Consider the following 21,373-nt stretch of genomic DNA (forward strand, 5'->3'; position numbering starts at 1 on the left):
TTCATTTAGTGACCCCTAGTTCTACTGATTTCTTTCCAACAGAAAAAGTGTATCAGCTGTGCATCATTACAACATTTCAGGAATCTGAAGGTCTGTATCATATTTCCCTTGCACCTCCTCTCCTTCAGGATATATATATTTACATCCTTCAACCTCTCCTCATAAGTCATTTGGAGACCCCCTGCCATTTTGATGACTCTTCTCTGGACAGTCTCCATCATGTATCTGTCCCTTTTGAGATATGGTCTCCAGAACTGAACACAGTACTCCAGGTGAGGCCTTACCAAGGATCTGTACAAAGGGATTATCACCTCCCTTTTCTTATTGATTATTCCTTTCTCTATGCAGCCCAGCATTCCTCTGGCTTTAGATATCGCCTTGTCACATTGGTTCGTCATCTTCAGATTGCTAGACACTATCACTCCAAGAAACCTCTCTTTGTCTATGCACAGCAGCCTTTCACCCCCCATCACATACAGCTCTTTTGGATTACCAAACCCCAGATGTATGACTGCACTTCCTGGCATTGAATCCCAAGCTACCATATCTTCGACCACTGCTCAAGCTTCTTTAAATCACATCTCGTTCTCTCTACTACTCCTGGCATGTCCACTCTGTTGCAGATCTAAGCATCATCTACAAATGGACAAACTTTACCTTCTGTCCCTTCTGTAATGTTGCTCACAAAGATATTGAACAGAACCAGTCCCAACAGAAATCCTTATGGCACTCCGCTTAACACTGTTCTCTCTTCAGAGTAGGTTCCATTTACCATTACATGCTGTTTTTCTCTCTGTCAACCAGTTTGTAATCCACGTCACCACCTTGGCACTCACTCCCAAGCTTCTCATTTAATTCAAAAGCCTCCTATGTGGGACCATATCAGAAGCTTTGCTGAAAATCCAAGTAAATCACATCAAGCACTCTTCCTAGATCCAATTCTTTAGTCACCCAATCAAAAAAATTATTCAGATTTGTCTGACAGGACCTTCCTCTGGTGAATCCATGCTGCCTCAGGTCCAGCAATCCTTCTGAATGTAGATAGTTCACTACCCTTTCCTTCAGTAGAGTTTCCATTAATTTTCCCACCACCGAGGTGAGGCTAACTGGTCTGTAGTTTTCAGCCTCCTCTCTGCTACCACTCTTGTGAAGTGGGACCACCACTGCTCTTCTCCAGTCACTCGGCACCATTCCCGTTTCCAGAGGTCTATTGAACAGATCATGCAGCAGACCCGCTAGCACATCTCTGAGCTCCCTCAGTATCCTGGGTTGAACCTCATCTGGCCCCATGGCCTTGTCCACTTTCAGTTTTCCTAGTTCTTCCTGTACATTCTCTTCTGTAAATGGAGTTTCATCTACCCCATCTCCATATAAGGTCTTGTCAACCAGCAATGGTCCTTCTCCATGGTTGTCTTTAGTGAGCAACGAATGGAAGTATTTAGTATTTCCGCCATTTATTCATCTCTCTCCCCACAGTGCTCCTTATCACCTTTCAATTTCACTATATCACTTGGGGCCTTCTTTCTTTCTCTGATATATCTGAAAAAGGTTTTGTCTTTTCTCTTTTCCTCTTTGGCAATCTTTTCTTCCACTTGACTTTTTGCCTTCCTGATTTTTTTCTTTGTCTCCCTCAGTTTTAACAGATGTTTTTCCATGTGTTCCTTTTTTGGGGGGATCCTTTATACTTCTTGAATGCTGCTTTATGCCTTAATTTTTTCAGCCACCTCCTTAGAGAACCAGATTGGTTTCTTTTTCCTCTTACTCTTCTTTACTTTCCTAACATATAGATTTTTTGCCTTTGTAATAGCTCCTTTTAATTTGGCCCACTGTTGTTGTCTCACCTGTTTTCTCCCAGTCTTCCTCCAGGTACTTCCCCATTTTGACAAAGTCCATATTTGTGAAATTCAAAACTTGGATTTTTGTGTGACTTCTCTGTATTCTATTTGAGATATTGAACCATACCATTTGATAATCACTAGTGCTCAGGTGAGCCTCTACCCGAACATTGAGATATTGTCCCCATTAGTGAGCACTAGATCAAGAATTGCACCTTCCCTCGTGGATTCCATTACCATTTATTTGAGCAGAGCATCTTGAAAGCCATCTACTATCTCTCTACTTTTTGTAGATTCGCAGACGAGTTGCTCCAATCCACATCCGGAAGATTAAAATCTCCAACGAGCAACACTTCTCCTTTCTTTTCCACCTTTTGGATGTCCTAGATCAGATCTCTGTCCAGGTAATCAGTTTGGATTGGAGGCCTGTAGATCACACCAGTAAAAATGGAAGTACCATCTTTTCTTTTTAGGATGGTCCATAATGCTGCTTCTTTACCCCATCCATGTTACTTGCAATCCAGTTTCTCGTATATTGTTTTTGACATAAAGAGCTATTCCTCCCCCTTTTCTGTCCTCTCTGTCCTTCCTTAAGTTATAGCCCAGGATGGCTACATCCCAATCATGAGACTCCGTGAACTATGTCTTCGTAACAGCCGCACTGTCCAATTCCGCCTCTACCATTAGGGTTTGCATTTCTGGGATTTTATTGTTCAAACTACGAGCATTTGTGGTCATAGCTTTCTAGCTTCTCTTCCTAGTTGCCTTTTCTGGGGTTTTTTTGCTTTTTTTTTTTTTTTTTTTTTTTTTAAAAGATTGATTTTTTTACTTTCTTTTCCCACTTCCTGTATTGCTTGGGGGTGACGTTCCAATTTCACTGGCCACCTCCTGCCACCCCCACTCTCTAGTTTAAATGCTTATTAACGTATGACCTGAATCTTTCTCTTAGCATCCTCTTTCCTGCAACGGACAAATGTAGGCCATCCTTACCATATAATCTTTTATTGCTCCATACATGGCACCAACCTCTAATGTATCCAAAACCACTTTCCTTGCACCAGGTTTTGAACCAGACATTGAAATTATGTATATTGCTTAACCTTTCCTTTCCCTTTCCATGACTAGGTAATAATTCTGAAAAGGTATGTATCCAATCTTCTCCCCTAGATTTTGGATATCTTCCTGTACCTTGTGGACACCATTTATAGTGAGGTCATTGGTTCCCAGATGGATAACATTCCTATCAGTGTTCTTACTTTTTTCGATAACTGCATTGACCGCCTTGTTTGCATTTCTATTAGTTGAGCATTCTGGAATGCATTTACCCTTTGTGCCCCCATCAAATTGTGTTCCAAATTGGTTCCTCTGTTGACAGAGTCTCCCAGAAGAAGCAGCTTTCTTTTATGACAGGTGACCATATTGAAGGGTTTCTGTGTACATTGGGTGACTACTTCCTTTTCAGATATCACTTCATGTTCTTTTGCTGGGGCTTCTTCATTTTCCAAAGCAGAAAAGCATTAAGTGTAATAGTTGAGATACTGGGTATCTCTTTATCACAGGCCTTATTCTGCCCGAGCCGACTGTAATCCAGTTATTCCTGGGATTCTGAATCTTGGATGTCTGACTTCTCTGTGGGATTAAGGATGGGTATTCAGGATGCTAGCTAGTTGGGGGGATTGGATGACTTATAGTCACATGTCTTGTTCTACCAGATCCCACAGTAAACCATTTATTCTTGGGATTCTGAATCTTTTGTGGAAGCTGAGGAAGATATTCCGATTGCATCAAGATAGGACAGGTTTTGTGAAATCTGAACAATTCCTCTTTCAAATGCATCAAATGCTTTTTCATTGCCGACAGCTGAAAACAAATTGGACAACCCTTAAATCTCCAAATGGTAGGCCTTGGGACATAAGCACCACAAATGTTACACTGAATAAAAGCCATTCTAATAGTGACTATAATACAAGTTGTTAGATTTGTACTTTAGTCTTTTATTATTTTCTTAAACAAGTCCTTAGAAGAACTATTTAGGAAGAAAGAAACCTGTGAATGGAAGGCAGGGTGGGAAGGGAACAAACAGCTCCTGCAGATACCAGCCTTTGTTCTATAAATTACAAACACAGTTATTTCAATCCACACTAGCCAGGAGTCTAAATTAGAGATTTCAAAACATGCAATAACAGAGGAAAGAAATATAGTAGAAAAGGGAATGTCAGCAAGAAATCAGTCTATATTATGGCTAGCAAATTAAAAATTAAATTTCTCTGGTCACAAGCACAGGTATATGTTTCTCTGAAGAGGCACCTGAACAATTGGTTCTCTTCTATTTAAATTACTTCTTAATCAACCCCTGCAGAGCATTGTGAGTCACCCAGAAAGTCTAAAAACACTGGCTAGATTAAATAGATGAGATTTCAAAACATGCATCAACAGAGGAAATCATACCTATAACGGTGCTGGGGCCGACGTGCCGCAAAAGCACAGTAGAGAGCGGCTCTGCCGGATGTGCCGCACATGCACGGGCGAGAGAGCACTTCGGTCAGAGCACGTAAGACAACATGGTGCCGGGAGGAAATGAAGCCTTGTGAGGGCTGCCTTGGAAACTGTTGGCGTTCTTTACAGCAGACGCACCGTTTTGTGGGCTCAGAGTGATGTGAGCCGGGCTGAGGCGGACAATATACGCCTAGCGAAGTGGCGGGAAGGAGCAGCAGTGGCAGTATCCGAGCGGCGGGCGGGCCAGCAACGAGCCCGGTGGTGAGGCTCGCGAGAGAGAGACACCCTGGAGACCTCCCATCTCTGTTTCTGCGCCGTCCCGCGAGAGTGGGGCTGCGCTTAACGGGACCCTGGGATGGCGGGCGAGCGGCCATCATCTTGCGGCAAGAATGAGGGACCCGAGCTGCTGCTACCTCTGGTGCGACAATATCGGGAGAGGGAAGAGGTTGTGGATGAGGTGAGAGAGGAAGGAAAGGGAAGATGAGGGGATGGCAGGAAAAGGGAAGAGGATATGAGTGAGTAAGTGGGAAGGGTAAGAAGTTGTGGAGAACAGAGCAGCTGTGACTGACGTGCTGGTTTGACCGATGGAATCTCGCCCGTTTGAACGGGCCTAACGGCTAGTATAGTAGAAAAGAGAGCAATGCCAGCAAGAAATCAGTTTATACTATAGCTAGCAAATTAAAAAAATTAAACTTCTCCGGTCACAAGCATAGGTATGTGTGTCTTTGTGTACTTATGCTGTTAGGTGTATATAACCCATGTGTGATGTGCCTAACTGAATGTAGAGGAAAGTTATTTGATACAGAAGAGCCGTTTTAACAGTAGGAAGTGTTTGAAAATATTTTCGCTCTTTCCTGGTGTAATCTAGCTAACTACTAGAGAGGAAATATCTTTAAATGATTTTTATATTATGTATGTTGGAGTAGGTGCCCTTTTTGACATAGAGCTATATGTGCTACGTTTCCATTTAAAATAGTAATTGCGTAATGCCTATATCTCTCCATTGTCGTCTTTTTTTCCTGATATTCTAGCTGAAGTTAGACTTCTCATCTTCAAATACAAAATCTAGTGTGAAGCTCTTGGAAGAAGAAAAATCTGTTGATTTTGTTTTTATCCCTCCTGAAACAAAGCAACGACTGCTGACAGAACACCAGAAAGAAGTGCTTCGGACAAAAAGGTTTGTGATTGATGTGCACACCAAGCCTGATATACAATTATTGTTTGAAATTTTCCATTATGTTTTTAGATTTAATTTCACTTAGATTGTTGTATGCAGATTTGTCTTGCATGTTCATTTTCGATATTAAAACCTGACTTGTGATACTTGGATATGTTTAATCTGGCAACTCTTACAAGAATATTCAAATGATTCAGCTTTCATTTCTTGAACCTTGTGTACATCTTGACATTGATGTTTTATTTAATAGTGTATTTTCCTAAGGTTCAGATGTGCAAATATGTTTTGGTTTTGTCTGATTGGGTGAGGGAATCTTTGGCACTTATCTCTAATATAAAAGCTAGATCTATTTAAAAAAGAAAAAACTTACATTTTTAAAAATCAGGATATAGATAGTTATCCCAGGACAAGCAGGATGCTAGTCCTCACATATGGGTGACATCGGTAATGGAGCCCTATGTACGGAAAAACTTCTTTAAAAGTTTCCATGAAACTTTTGACTGGCACCAGAGTGCCTACTGAGCATGCCCAGCATGCCATGATATTCCCTGCCACAGGGGTCTCCCTTCAGTCTTCTTTTTTCCGCGAAGCACTTAGCATCGCGGTATAATTGGAGTCCTGAGGTGAATTCACCACCTTAAAAAAGTTTATCTTTTTCGGAAAAAAATTAATCCCACCGCAAGGGTTTCCCTTCGACAACACCGCGGTAACTTTTTTCACCTTCGGTTTCCGGCCGGTACCGATATTTTTTGGTCATCGCCGTCGACGGCTGTCTGGCAACATGGCCTCCGGTTTCAAAAAATGCCCGAACTGTGCGCGTAATATGTCGATACCCAACCCGCACTTGGAATGTGTTCTTTGCCTAGGCAAAGATCACAACATAAAATCATGTAATTTCTGTGCGGAGATGACCTCAAAAGGCCGTCGTCTCCGAGCTGAGAAAATGGAGCAATTGTTTAATATACAATTGCTTCCAAAGGCATCGACTTCCGTTCAGTCATCGCCATCAGGATCCGTCCGTCAGGTCCTATTGAAGAAAAGTCGTCCGGAGGCGGGAGACGCTTCAACGCCTTCCCCGTCAATATCATCGAAGGCATCCACTTCTGGGAGTGAAAAACAGAAGGAAAAACATCGACACCGGCATCGATGACGCCAAGCACCGATGACCGAAGACCCATCGACAGGTACGGCCTCACCCGCAAAAATACCTCTGACGAGTGCGGAGGCTTCGAGGCCTACTGATCCAGGGCGATCCCCACCGATATCGGTGCCGGGTTCCGTACCCCCTCAGGGCTCTGAGGGGGTATCGGCATCGCCATCACCGCCTCCCTCCATAGCTGCTCTGGTATCACCAGCTATGAGAGTGGAACTTGACTCATACATAGTCAAGCGGTGCACCAGCTCTGCGCGATGCGATTCCGCCACAGCCACCGACACTTCCATCGATGCCGATTCCGATGCGGGGAGAACCATCACACTTGAAGCCGCCGGCACCGACGATGCCACGGGAACCGCTCCCGATGCCTACCCCGGTACCCTCACCGGTGCCACCGATGACTACACCGATGCCAGTGGAGGATGTCTCGATGCTTCATCCTTTCATCACTAAATTGGACACTCTGCTGGATATCTTTTCAAATAAAACACCAGAAGAGCCTATTCCAGGCCCCTCTGGAATACCAAGACCTCCAAGGCCTCATTCTCCTCTATTACCAGCAAGGCCTAAAGCACCATCCATCATACCGGTCACTCCTCACACTCCACAAGAGGTGGCTACTGACACCAGTTCTGAATATTCATCAGATGCAGATATATTTTCAGAACCCTCTCCACCTGACGACCACAGGAAGTCACCTCCTGAGGACCTTTCCTTTACAAATTTTGTAAGGGATATGGCTGATACCATCCCCTTTCAACTACAAACAGAGGTGGATGCAAGGCAGAAAACCTTGGAGGTTCTACAATTTGTAGATCCTCCTAAGGAAATGTTGGCAGTACCTGTTCATGAAGTGTTTCAAGACCTTCAATACAGAATATGGGAACACCCAGGATCAGTTGCAGCAGTCAACAAAAGGTCAGAAGCAACTTATTTGGTACAACCTATTCCAGGTTTTCAAAAATCACAGTTGCCGCACCAGTCAGTCGTAGAATCCGCCCAGAAAAAGGCGAAGCGACTGAAATCACATTCATCTACACCACCTGGCAAGGAAAGTAGATTTTTGGATAACCTAGGACGTAAAGTTTTTCAGGGTTCCATGCTGGTATCCAAAATAACATCATACCAGCTTTATATGAACCAATATCAGAGGAACCTCTGGAAGCAGGTTCAAGACCTAGCTCTTTCTCTCCCTGAGCAGTATCAAGAGCCATTCCAAAATGTCATCCATAAAGGCCTCGAAACAGGAAAACAGGAGGTCAGAGCCACTTATGACTGCTTCGAGACTGCAGCAAGACTTTCTGCTTCAGGCATAGCTGCACGCAGATGGGCATGGCTAAAGGCCTCTGATCTCCGTCCAGAGGTGCAAGAACGCTTGGCTGATCTTCCTTGCTTGGGGGGACAACCTTTTTGGGGAGAAGGTAAAGGAAGCTGTTGGGACTATGAAAGACCACACAGAAACCCTAAAGCAATTATCCTTACTACCACAGGATACTCAGCCTTCCACAAGAAGGGTTCCAAAGCGTGATACCAGACGTCCTTACTATCGTCCACGAAGGTATTATCCCCCAGCAAATAGACCCAGAGCAGCCCGTCCACCTCAACGCCAACAACCTAGGCAGAGGCCTCCAAGGGCACAACTACCACCACAAACTGCCACTACATCTGGTTTCTGAAACAACCCAGAGAGCAGCAGCCTTGTCAACCCGTTCCCACATTTACCAGTAGGGGGTCGAATAACACATTTCCAAAGCATTTGGGCCTCCATCACCACCGACCAGTGGGTGTTATCCATCACAGCTCACGGTTACAGACTAGATTTTCTTACTGTTCCAAAAGAAAACCCACCACTTCCATCTTGGACAGTAAATCAACATTCCATGATTCTTCAAACAGAATTATCCACCCTTCTGAGAGCCAGGGCCATAGAACCAGTTCCTGGACCTCAAAAGGGCAGAGGATTCTACTCCCGATATTTCCTCATTCCAAAGAAAACAGGAGGCCTTCGACCCATTCTAGACCTCAGAAATCTCAGCAAATTTCTAAATAAAGAAAAATTCAGGATGGTATCCTTAGGCACCATTCTACCTCTTCTTCAAAGGGGAGATTGGCTCTGCTCTCTGGATCTTCAAGATGCCTATGCTCACATTCCCATCTTTCCTCCTCATCACCAGTACCTGCGATTTCTGGTAAAGAATCAACATTTTCAATACAGAGTGCTGCCATTCGGCCTTGCATCAGCCCCACGAATATTCACAAAGTGCATGGCTGTAGCAGTGGCACACCTCCACAAACAAAGAGTGCACGTGTTCCCTTATCTGGACGATTAGCTCATCAAGAGTCAATCAAAAGAAGGAGCTCTCACTTCTCTCAAGCTCACTATCCATGTGCTTCACTCCTTGGGATTTCTCATCAACTACCAGAAATCCCATCTGTCACCAACTCATCTTATACAGTTCATAGGTGCAGAGCTAAATACTGCAATGGCAAAAGCTTTTCTTCCAAGAGACCGTGCTCAAACACTTGTCCTCTTGACTCACACTCTTCGAAACCAATTCCAGGTAACAGCTCACCAGTGCCTCATTCTTCTAGGGCACATGGCTTCCACAGTTCACGTAACTCCCATGGCCAGATTGACCATGCGACTACTGCAATGGACACTCAAAGCACAGTGGATACAAGCCACTCAACCAATGTCCACTCCCATTCATATCACACCAGAGCTCAGATCTGCACTCATCTGGTGGACATCAATGAGCAACCTGCTCAAAGGCCTACCTTTCCAGCAACCAGTTCCATAAGTAACTTTGACTACAGATGCATCCACCTTAGGGTGGGGAGCACACATCGGTCATCTAAAGACACAGGGCAAGTGGACGAAGCTCGAAGCCTCTTTTCAAATAAACTTCCTGGAGCTTTGAGCTATACGCTATGCGCTGCATGCGTTCAAGGACTGCCTATCACACAAGACTGTTCTGATCCAAACGGACAACACAGTAGCCATGTGGTACATCAACAAACAAGGGGGGACAGGTTCTTATCTCCTTTGTCAAGAAGCAGCACAGATTTGGGACTGGGCCCTGACACACTCAATTCTTCTTCGGGCCACTTACCTAGCAGGCATCCACAACATAGTAGCAGATCGCCTAAGTCGTCAGTTCCAACCGCACGAATGGTCCTTGGATCCAGCAATAGCATCCAAGATCTTCCAACGCTGGGGTCAACAGACGATAGATCTCTTTGCATCCCATCTCAACTACAAAGTGAACAATTACTGCTCTCTACTCCGACAGCAGAACAGCCTACCAAAGGACGCATTTGCTCGCTATTGGAATTCAGGACTGTTATACGCGTATCCACCGATACCACTCATAACCAAAACACTAGTGAAACTACAACAGGACAAGGGGACTATGATACTCATAGCCCCATATTGGCCTCGACAGGTATGGTTCCCCACACTGCTAGATCTCTGTCAGGGATCCAGTTCGCCTGGGAGTAGCTCCCAATCTCATAACTCAGGAACAGGGTCAGTTGCGCCATCCCAACCTTCAATCCCTGTCCCTGACAGCATGGATGTTGAAAGCTTGATCTTACAGCCTCTCAACCTTCCATTCTCTAAATCTCAAGTACTTATAGCTGCACGTAAACCTTCCACTAGAAAGAATTATTCCTACAAATGGAAACTGTTTACTTTGTGGTGCACTCAGAAAGATTTAGATCCTTTCACTTGCCCCACTACCTCGCTACTAGATTACCTTTACCATCTCTCAGACTCTGGTCTTAAGACGTCATCTGTAAGGGTACACTTAAGTGCAATCTCAGCTTACCATAACAAGCTGGGAGATGCACCTATCTCCACACAGCCTCTCGTCAGTAAATTCATGAGAGGCCTAACTCACATTAAACCTCCAGTTCATTCCCCAAGCATACAATGGGACCTGAACGTAGTATTAACTAGGCTTATGCGTTCTCCATTTGAACCCATAAATACCTGTGACCTTAAATACCTTACTTGGAAAACGGTATTTCTCATAGCCATTACATCAGCTAGAAGGGTCAGCGAACTACAAGCGCTAGTCACATACGAACCTTTTACAAAGTTCCTACATGACAGGGTAGTCCTCCGTACACATCCAAAATTCCTTCCTAAGGTAGTCACGGAATTTCACTTGAACCAATCAATAGTTTTACCAATATTCTTTCCTAGGCCTCATTCCCATCAGGGTGAAAAAGCCTTACACACTTTGGACTGTAAGCGTGCGTTATCCTTCTATTTAAACCGCACAACAGCCCAAAGGAAATCCAGTCAGCTGTTTGTTTCCTATGATCCAAACAAACCAGGTAAAGCAGTGGGTAAGCATACTCTGTCAAACTGGCTAGCAGATTGCATACAATTTTGTTATGAAAAAGCAGGCCTTACTCTTCAAGGGCGAGTAAAAGCACACTCAGTCAGAGCAATGTCAACCTTCGCTCTGTGCCTATTCTGGACATTTGTAAAGCAGCAACATGGAGTTCTCTTCACACTTTTACAGCTCACTACTGTTTAGACAAAGAAGGAAGACAAGATTCGGCCTATGGACAATCCGTCTTAAAGAACTTGTTTCCAGTATAATCCCAACTCCTTCTACATCCAACCTGCTGTGATCTTCGGCTGATTCATTTCATCAACAATACTTCACTGTTGCTTCACTACAAAATGACTCAGCCTCTAGCTTGCTAATCACCCATATGTGAGGACTAGCATCCTGCTTGTCCTGGGATAAAGCAAAATTGCTTACCTTGTAATAGGTGTTATCCCAGGACAGCAGGATGTAGTCCTCACGAAACCCACCCGCCACCCCGCGGACTTGGGTCCGATACGTTTTATTATTTTATTTTTGGCTAATACTAATTTCTACAAAACAAGACTGAAGGGAGACCCCTGTGGCAGGGAATATCATGGCATGCTGGGCATGCTCAGTAGGCACTCTGGTGCCAGTCAAAAGTTTCATGGAAACTTTTAAAGAAGTTTTTCCGTACATAGGGCTCCATTACCGATGTCACCCATATGTGAGGACTACATCCTGCTGTCCTGGGATAACACCTATTACAAGGTAAGCAATTTTGCTAAATTGGGATTTTATGGTTCATTTAAGTATGTCATATGGCTAAATTCCCAGCTTGTATTTTAACAACTATATTGTGCTGCACAATACAATACAGGAAAACAATTTCAGAAATTAAATTAAAATTAATAATCATGAATTATATACACAAACTAAAAAATAACTGTGGCCACTTAGTTGTTACAAATTATCAAATGCCTGGCTAAAAACTGTGTTTTTACTGCCTTTCTAAACTTTATGTAGTTTGCTTCTGAGCAAATATCAAATGGTAATGTATTCCACAACAAAGGAGCCTGGTAGCTAAAGGATGAATCCCTAGTTGATTCAAGGTGAGTTACAGACTGCATAGCAAGAGATAATAGACCTTTCTGAAAAGAACGTAGGGAACATAATTGGGTATAAGGAACTAAAAGTCTAGCAAGATATAATGGATAACCAGTGTGTAACGCTTGAAAAGTGAGACACACAATTTTAAAACTGATAATTGGAAGCCAATGCAATTCTAACAGAATAGGAGTAATATGATCAAATTTCTTAAGGCCGTAAATTAATCTAATTGAGGTATTCTGAAACAATTGTAATTTTTTCAATTGATAATTTGGTAAGCCTTACAATAAGGAATTGCAATAATAAATTCTTGATGTTATGATTGCATGAACTAGTTTTCAAATCATGAAGCTCTAAAAAAAAAAAAAAAGTTCTTAAAACGGTGGATGTATCTGAGATTTAAAAAAAAATAAAAAATTTGGCCTTCTGCACAATAGATGAAACTTGATGGACCGTTCTGAGTTGAGAAGTAAGGATAACTCCCAAAGTTGTTAGTGTTTTTCATAGGAATTATAGTTTCTGCCATAACAGGAGTCAGTAAAGAAAGAGATGATATAAGATTGAACCAAAGTGCCTCAGATTTTGTGGGATTAATTTGTAGATGATAATCAAATAATCAAAAAGCAACATGATCCAAATGAGTTCAGAATATTAAGATCAAAATTAGAATGAGTTTTAACAGACATGGTGATCTGAATATCATCTGCGTAAAATGAAGGTAGACATTTCATGATCCTGGATAAGAGTAGCCAGTGGTGAAATTAAAATGTTGAATAAGAGTGGAGAAAGTATTGATCCTTAAGGAACTCCAGTGGGCAGTGACCTAACATCAGATGTCTGATTAGCCCAGTCTACTTGAACTGACCACTCTGTAAGATGTGATATAGACCAATGAATGAATGATTAATGGTATTGAAAGCTGCACTCGTGTCAAGAAATACAGTGTTTGCAGCATTTCCTAATTCTGAATGAAGTCTGTCATTTGTTAGTGAGAGTAAAGCAGATTCTGTACTATGATTAGTGTGAAATCTGGATTGATTAGGATGTTAAACATTTGTTTTCTGGACAAAATCATTAAGTTGGTTGAAGACTACTTTCTCAATGATTTTTTAAATCATCGGTAAATTGTAATTCAGCCTATAATTGGCCAGAATATTAGCATCCAAAGATCTTTTTTAGATTGGTTTTACTCTTGCAACTTTCAGTTGATTGGGAAAACAACTGTTAATGAGTGATTATTAATCATAAGAGAGGTTCAAAAAGAGAAAGAGATGGTTCTTATATTAGCTTAGAAGGAAAAGGATCCAATTTTGAAATAAGGTGAAGAGTCTTAAGAGAACTGAAACCCAACTATTGATTGGATGTAGAACAACTTGGAGTAGCCAGCTGGGAATTGGTAGAAAAAGATTTACTAATAGTCTCAACTTTATCCAAGAAAAAAGATGCAAAAGAATTAATCGTAAAATTAGAATTGTCAGGAGAAAGCAGAGGGTTGATTTGCCAATGTTGAAACTAAAATAATTGTATGGGATGATTTAAGGCTAATTGAAACAAATCTCCTTACCTGGATGATACCATGGATAATAAATAATAAATAACATAATACTTATTAGACCAAATAAGAGGGGCTATATTTTCAATTGCAGTTGACAAAGCATTATTCCAAGCCCATGTTCCAGATAAGATAAAATACTGGATATAGAAGGGGTAGTATGTAGATTGGCTCACATTGTTGAGGCACCCTGAAGAGGTGAGGAAGGAAAAGAAAGCAGTGAAGAATCTAACAAAAAACACCAGATACCCAGATCTATAAATAACTGTATTTGGGGTTTTCATATCTTGGACAGCATAACTGGAGAGAAAAGGCCTGAATTTTATACAGGTCTATTGAGGTAATCAGACATAGTTAGATCCCACTGGATCTACAGGAACTAGGCTTGGTAAAATTATGATGAAACGTTTTGAAATAAATTGGCCTGTAACAAGGCAACATCACTGGTTTAGTTTTGTCGCTTAGTGAGATGACTTTGCAGTGGTTGCATTCCTTTCAGCCAGAGTCAGGTCCTAATGGGGTCAACAGTCCTTACGTGGAAGTTATGCGGGCCTGGGAAGCAGGCAACATAAGTTATCCCCTATGCTTGGCTCACAAATTAGTACCACCGAGATATCTTGTTGCCAGTATATTAATGGGGCAATGTACCTGGATGCAGGCTTGTAAGTTTAAGCATAAATGCAGCTGTGGAGAGGTGCACCCAGCCATACAGTGCCAAAAGAGAACTCAGAGCCCCAGAATCCTTGCACACAATGACCACATGGCTCAATAGGTATCTAAATCTTAAGGATATGCCATTACTATGAGAAGGTATTGTGCTGGGCTTCATAATTCCATACAAAGAGCTGAAGGGCACATTCCAGGTAAAGAACGCTGCATCTGTCCAAATAAAAGGGCAAGTACGGTTAAAGCTCCAAATGAAAATTTATCTGGATAGTGTACCTTTGATCCATCCATAATAGCCAATTTGTGAATCTCACCATTGGGTTTAGTGCCCAAAGAGAAGGGAAAATTTTAGGCTGATTCATAACCTCTTTTATCCTGAAGGGCTGGTAGACAGAAGTTTTGTAGACCAAGTATACTGTTCAGTGCAGTATGTGGCCTTTGATAAGGCAGTCAAACTAGTGAGGGATTCTGGATGTGGGAATCTGATGTCGAAAGCCAATGTTGAGTCAGTTTTTTGTCTACTTCTGGATTCTTTCAGGTTATTTTCCTTGGAATATAAAACCTATTTTGACAAGTGAATGCCCATGGGGTGTTTAGTTTCTTTTGCATACTTTGAGGCTTTTAGCACTTTTGTGCATTTGGGTAACAGAGCAGCAGGGTGGCATAGGGTCAGTCATGCATTATCTTAATGATTTCTTATTCATGAGCCTAGTCAGTTGGAAGTTTGCCTGTGTTTATTGTATGTATTTAGGGCCATAACTAAGGAATTTGGCATCCTGCTTGCTGAAGAAAAATAGAAGATCCCCACCCATAGATTGCTATTTCGTGGATTCCATGGCAATAGTGTCTTATTTGCCAGTTGATAAGGTATGGAGGTTGTCCTAGGCAGTACAACATACATTGGCAAGCCTAATCTCTGATAGGACAATTGAATTTTGTATGCAGGGTCATTCCGATGAGTAGAGTATTCATTCTCAGGCTAACATTGACCATGGCAGGGTAAGGCCAAAACACCACTTTATACAGCTATCAAATGTTTTGAAAAAGGATCTCTGTGTGGCAAGCACCAAGGTTATGGATAGGGACTTAATGCTATTCTCTGCTTCAGGAGGGCAAGATTTGAATGTCTTTTTCCAAGATAGTTGGTGTGCAAAGTCTTGGCCTGAACAATGTCACTGTATGGGCAAAACAAGAAACATAGCCTTCCTAGAGTTATTTCCCCATATTGGTAGCACTGGAATTATGGGGCAAAAGTCTAGCCAATAAGCGGGTGTTGTTTTGCTTGGACAATACAGCAGTAGTAGCTGCCTTCAACAAGCAAACAGTAAAAAGCCCAGATTTAGCAAGTTTAGTGAGGGTAGTGGTTCTATATACATAACAGTAATGATGGAGAAAAAGACCAAATGATCCATCCAGTCTGCCCAGCAAGTTTCTTATGGTAGTAACTGCCCTCTATGCAGGTTTCCACCATGTTTGGGTTAAAGGTAGTAGCTGCTGCTCTGTGCTGGTTATCCCCAAGCCTTATGCTAAATGTAATATTTAAAAGTAAAACCAAGCAACTATCAAACCCATAACAAAATTACTGCTAGCAACATTTTCATAGGGTGAGCACCCTTCTTGATAATTCAGGCAATGCTGCTTGAATATACTTTGCTTTAGGACTTGGCTGTAGAAGCAGTTCTGTGCTTTTTCCTAATGTTTGCATATCAGTACCCCAGACTGAAAACTGGGGCCCAGCTCTGGCTGTCATCTGGATACAGTTCCTCTTTTTTTTTCCCCATCTGCTGTCGATGCGGAGAGCTATGTTGCAGTTGCATCAAAAACATCAAGGCTAACTGGTTAAAGGTAGTAATCCCCATGCCATCTGTTATGGGTAGTAACTGCTGCTCTGTGCAGGTGCCCTGTGCACCCTATTTTCTTCATTTTAACCTCTAGCTTTTAGGGATACATAGTGTTTATTCCATGTCTTTTTTTAAACTCATTTACTGTTTTCGTCCTCACCACCTCTTCCAGAAATACATTCTAGGCGTCCACCATCCTCTTCATGCTGAAATATTTCTTGATGTTACAAATATTTCCTGCATTATATTTAAATGTCAATAAAGGCAAAGCATTATCTCAGACATGCACAGTGAATAGCTCATGCTTTGTTTCAGTTTAAGTGGTCAGTTTCAGAATGTTGGTGCTGACAGCAGATGAACAAGGAGCAAAGATTCTACCCAGCCTATGGAAACTTGGGGACAAGATGTTGAGCGTCTTATAATGAAGTCCTTGGTGCCCAGCATCTAGAAAGCTTATCGAAGAGGATAGCGGCTGTTTTTGGTTCCCACTGCACGAAAGAAGGTTCATGCCAGGGATGATCTAATCCATGAGGACTTATGGTTAGTGCAGCAAGGTTAGCTTTAGCTGACATCACCTCCTTCACCAAGTTGTGGGGACAGGTTGGCACAATATCTTTCCTCCAAGCTTGAAACTGGAAGGGGATGCAGGTGAAGCACTTGTACTATGTAAGTCACTAAACTACCAGATATTAGTGAAGATTTGGGGGGCTGTGGCGAGTGTTTCTCCTTGTACGAAACAATGTTATTTCAGACAGCCTTCTCTTGCATTTTTCGCAGCCTTGAGAGTTAGTGATTTAGTGCCTTCCACAAGGTGACCAGGGGTAGAAGAAGGATTGCGGGAAGATGATATAATGTTATAAAAGGGCGGGTTAAGGATCAGAAGATGTAAGACAGACCAGGAAGAGGTGGTAAGGGTGTGTGGTTTAGTTTGTGGGAAGTGATGGATGTAGTCACTTACCCTGTAGCTGATACAAAGTCTTTCATGCAGATTAGGAAGATTGGAGAGGGGTTCTTTTCTGGTTCATTGGGATGGATCTGCCCTTTCCATTCTTCATTTTTCATCTGGTTTAAAAAAAAAAAAGAAAACAAATCTCAACCTGTCAGCTTTTGGTATTCACTCCTTTTGCATTGGTGCGGCAATATAGGAGGGGGCTCTCATCCAGTAAGCCCAAAAAGATTTGGAGGTCAGGCAGATTTAGAAGTTATGTAAGACGGCACATGGTAGCGATGCGTTAATTTATAGGCAAGGATGAGGTGTTGCGTCCAGGTAAGCAAAGTATTTAACCAAATCTGTTGGTTTGTGTTCTAGGGCAACGGGGATATGTGTGGCCATGCAGCTACTCATACATTTTCTGAGCAGGGAAGAGAGCATTAGAAAGGCCGTTGGGGGGGGGGGGGGGAGCATTTGATATTTGTGGCATCAAGAGTCAGGATTTAGTGAATGGATGGATGACAGTGGCATAGATGGGACCAGTTACTCCTGATGCTAATCCATGAAGCTCGTACAAAATTTACACCTTGGTAATATTGATACATTTTGGGGGGACAATGGCCTGGTGGGCCTAAAATGGGTCAAGCTCATCTTAAGAATCAAGAAAGACGTAGCACAGATAGCAGTAATATTTTCTAGGTCACAAATGATATGGTCCGATGATATTGCATGGCGATTGGACAGGGAGATGAAAAATATCTAAATCAGGAGAAAGATGTGGTAATTTCCAAATTTTTCCTTTTAGGGAGTTTGGCATTGAGGCATGACCTGATTTCGATTGCCTGGGGTACCTCTTTTTGACATTGGTATAGACATACTATTGTACATATATTAGGATGCAGTGCAGACAGCTTTATAAACAGAGAATGAAGCCACAGCTCTTGGAGGAAGTTAGAATAAGCAAGGATGCTGTCCTGTCTGTTGGCTAGAGTTTTCACAGATTCCAGGTTCAGCATAACTGTAGGAAGACAGACCCACATAAATAGATCAGTACTTTAAGGCATTGCTGAATTTCTTTATAACATTTCTATTCCATCACTAGCAATCATACTGTACTAAGCGGATTACAATACACATACAATAATAAAAGCAAACAACTTATAGCATTTATTAATAAATATTTAAACAGCTTGACTCCTCTATCATCTCCTCTCTGACAAAACGGTGGTAATTAGTTATGAGAGAGCTTCAGAAAACAATGGTTTCAGTTTCTTATAAAACTGTACATACATAATCTGACATCAGATGGCGTTCACTATGCAAATCATCCCTCATTATTGGACCTATAACTGAAAAGGCTACTCTGAGATGGCCTTGCTTAGCTGAAGGGGCAGATAGCAGCTGCCTTTCCTCAGAAAGCAATACATGAGAGGGAACTTACGGTTTAATCAGACTTAATAAATATTCTCATCCATCCCTATGAATTGGTATATAAAAAGGTACAATATTTTGAATCTTATATATTAAGGAATAGGTAGCCAATGTAATTGTTTTAACAATGGTGGGACGTTCATTTAATGCACTACCCATAACCAAATGTGGTGCAGCATGCTGAAGTAACTTAAGTATTTTTCACAAAAGTCAAATTCTGCCTCTTACATGGGTCACATTTCTCTATATATTGATGGAAACCTGATTCATTTTAAAGATACCATGCAAAATCTAAAGTTCCTCTTGGTTTCCTGTCTTTCACACTTCAGATTCAAATGGGCTTATAGTCGGGTTACTTTAAGCTGAGGTTATTGCATCACCTGAGGTAAATCTTAAACTAAAACGATTTCCGTACTATTGTCCAAGCTTTTGTGCTTACCACATTGGATTATTGCAACTCTATACTGGCCTTCCTCTCTTATTTGAGAGCCATTAAAGTTCTTCGGAATTCCACTGCCCATCTTGTTTTGAGGAGTAGACCTTAGAAGCACATAACACCTTTTGTTGCAACAATTACCTTGGCTCCTGTTTCAACTGCACATTTACATTTAAAATTCTTATGATTAAGTCCTTGTGAGGGTGACTGAGCAAATCACCTAAGCTGGAGCAGAAAAACACACTGACTCCAGCCTTTTCAAATTCAATTTCAAGTATTTTTTTTCTCATACATAGTACTTTCACACAATGGTAGACTGCCTTACCTCAGGACAGTGTACTTATAACCTTCAAAGAGGGCCAGGAGCTCCTTGCTCCTGGAGGTGTGGAGGCCGCCTGATCCCAGGTGGGCTTACTCTTATCCTGCCCCAGCTGGTCCCACCCTCAGGACCAGGTCCCGCTCTCTTCCTCTGTGGGATTTAAGGTAGACAGGCAACTAGCCTGGTTCTGCACATATAAAAAAAGGGGGAAAACAGGGTTGCTTCATCACATAACCCCCCTCCCCAGCTTGGACCCATTAGTCCGAGCGTTTTTCACTCCCCCTGGATCCCATCCAGGGAAGTGCCTCACATCCCCAATCCCTTTCATCAGGCTTGGGATCAGGGTTCTGGGTTCGGGATCACCCCCAAAAATGAGGGTTACCCCACATACTAATAGTGTCTACCCACAGTCCTTTATTTGAGTCCATTGCTGGCTTTGGGTTCAAATTCCACCCTAGTTGGGACCTTTGGACTGGCTGTGGGACTTGTAGTGAATACTTCTTACTCTTCTTTTCAGTGATTTGTGCCTCCTCTGTGCAATCATGGTCAGTGCCCTCCAGTGGCTGTCAGCACCATGCCTTGGCTTCTCTGTAGCCCCTCTTACTGGGGTCTTTACACTCTCTGTCAGGGCTCTCTGTGGCCCCTCCTGGGCTTTCAGTCGCATCTCTGTCTGGGCTCACCACATCACCTCTATCTGGCTTCTGTGTAGCCCTTCTCGATTGGGTCTCAATGGTTTCTGCGGCCCTTCCATCTGGCCCCATTGGCAGCTCGTCTCTCGGGCTTCATCATGCTGCCTTCCTTTGGCCATGCAGTGCTGCATCTGCAGGCCACTTGGTACCGCCCCCTTCTGGGCAGTCTGTGTTGCCCACTTCAGAGCAGGCTATGAAGTTCCAGCATGAGCTTTCCTGTATCTCCCTTGAGGGCTCTTGCCACTCAGGAACTATGTTGGCTTCAGCCTCTTCGCTGCTTTCATCCCTCTCTGGAGTCTTTCTGAAATGCTGATCCACAATCAAGTGATTCACTCAGTTGCTGTACTCCCTCTGTGCACTTCTTTTAATGCCTCTGGCTTCTTTTCTCTTTCAACTGCAGTGCACCCACTGGACACAGATCAGGTTTTCTATAGAACTGCCCAGTCCTCTGGCAGCTGCAGTCTCTTACAGGGACCAACTACTACTTTCTGCACTTGCTAGCAGTTTTACTTTGACTGGGTTATGCCCTTTTCTAACCTCAGTGCAGAACTGCTCTTCTCTTTTTTTTTCTCTCTCTCTAAAGGTAAAAAATAGTTTAAAAAGAAAAAAAGCCCTGCCTCTCCAACACTACCCCTACCAGCAGATGGAGGCAGACAAAACTGATTTCTTGTGACATCACAGCCACTATTTCGGAGGTGATATTAGCAATAGGAATCTAGTATTTTCTACCTCCAGCAGATGGTAGGTCTGTATTAGTGCAGCAGGCCAACACTGGATCTCGATCAGGAGCCAGTCTACTGGCTTAGGCCAGCAGTATGAGCTCATATGTGTCTCCCAGCCTCTTCTGGAGGTACCTAGTTGAGCTGAGGGTTGGAGCAGCCTGAAAAAAAAAGAAAAATCTGAGCTCTATGGAGTATTCTGTGAGGAGGTTTTCTCCTGCTCATGTTCTTTCCACTTTCTTTCCTTCCACCCACCTCGTCCCAGCAGCAAAAAAAAAAAAAAAAGGCAGCGGAAGAAATCCCCTCTCACTGCCTACTTATGGTAAGGTTACAGGGAATATGCTATTGGGATTTGCAGTCGGGTCTCAACTGTTGCTAAGGGGACAGAGTGCATTGGGGGGGGGGGGGGGGGAGACCACCCTCGTGGTTGTTAGAGAGGGTGATGGAAAGGCCTGCCTGAAGTGTCTGGCAATGCCTGGAAAAGGGCCCAGTCTGTGGCATGCGTCCGCACTGGGGAAACTCCCGATCATTACTCTACAGCAGGTTTAGCGCTCACTTCACCTCATTTTTCCGTCTGCCACTTTCTGCTGGGCCTGACACATGGTTGGCTAACAGCCATCTTGGATTCTCCTGTGCTGCAGGTCTCATTCTGGGGCAGCGCTGGGAGTTGGGGGAGGACCCAGAAGGCCC

The 21,373-nt window shown here is 42.9% G+C and overlaps 1 protein-coding gene across 3 annotated transcripts in view; it reads left to right on the forward strand.

Annotated features, from left to right (window-relative positions):
• RIF1 (replication timing regulatory factor 1) overlaps window positions 1-21,373 on the forward strand; it is a 438,203-nt gene that overhangs the window by 274,049 nt on the left and 142,781 nt on the right. For all 3 annotated transcript variants that reach the window (XM_029605462.1, XM_029605460.1, XM_029605461.1), the window contains exon 27: window positions 5,363-5,508. In XM_029605462.1, the coding sequence (XP_029461322.1) occupies window positions 5,363-5,508 (146 nt within the window). The remainder of the gene's footprint in view (window positions 1-5,362; window positions 5,509-21,373) is intronic.

This window comes from Rhinatrema bivittatum, chromosome 6 (assembly GCF_901001135.1).
Source record: "Rhinatrema bivittatum chromosome 6, aRhiBiv1.1, whole genome shotgun sequence".
NCBI lineage: Eukaryota > Metazoa > Chordata > Amphibia > Gymnophiona > Rhinatrematidae > Rhinatrema > Rhinatrema bivittatum.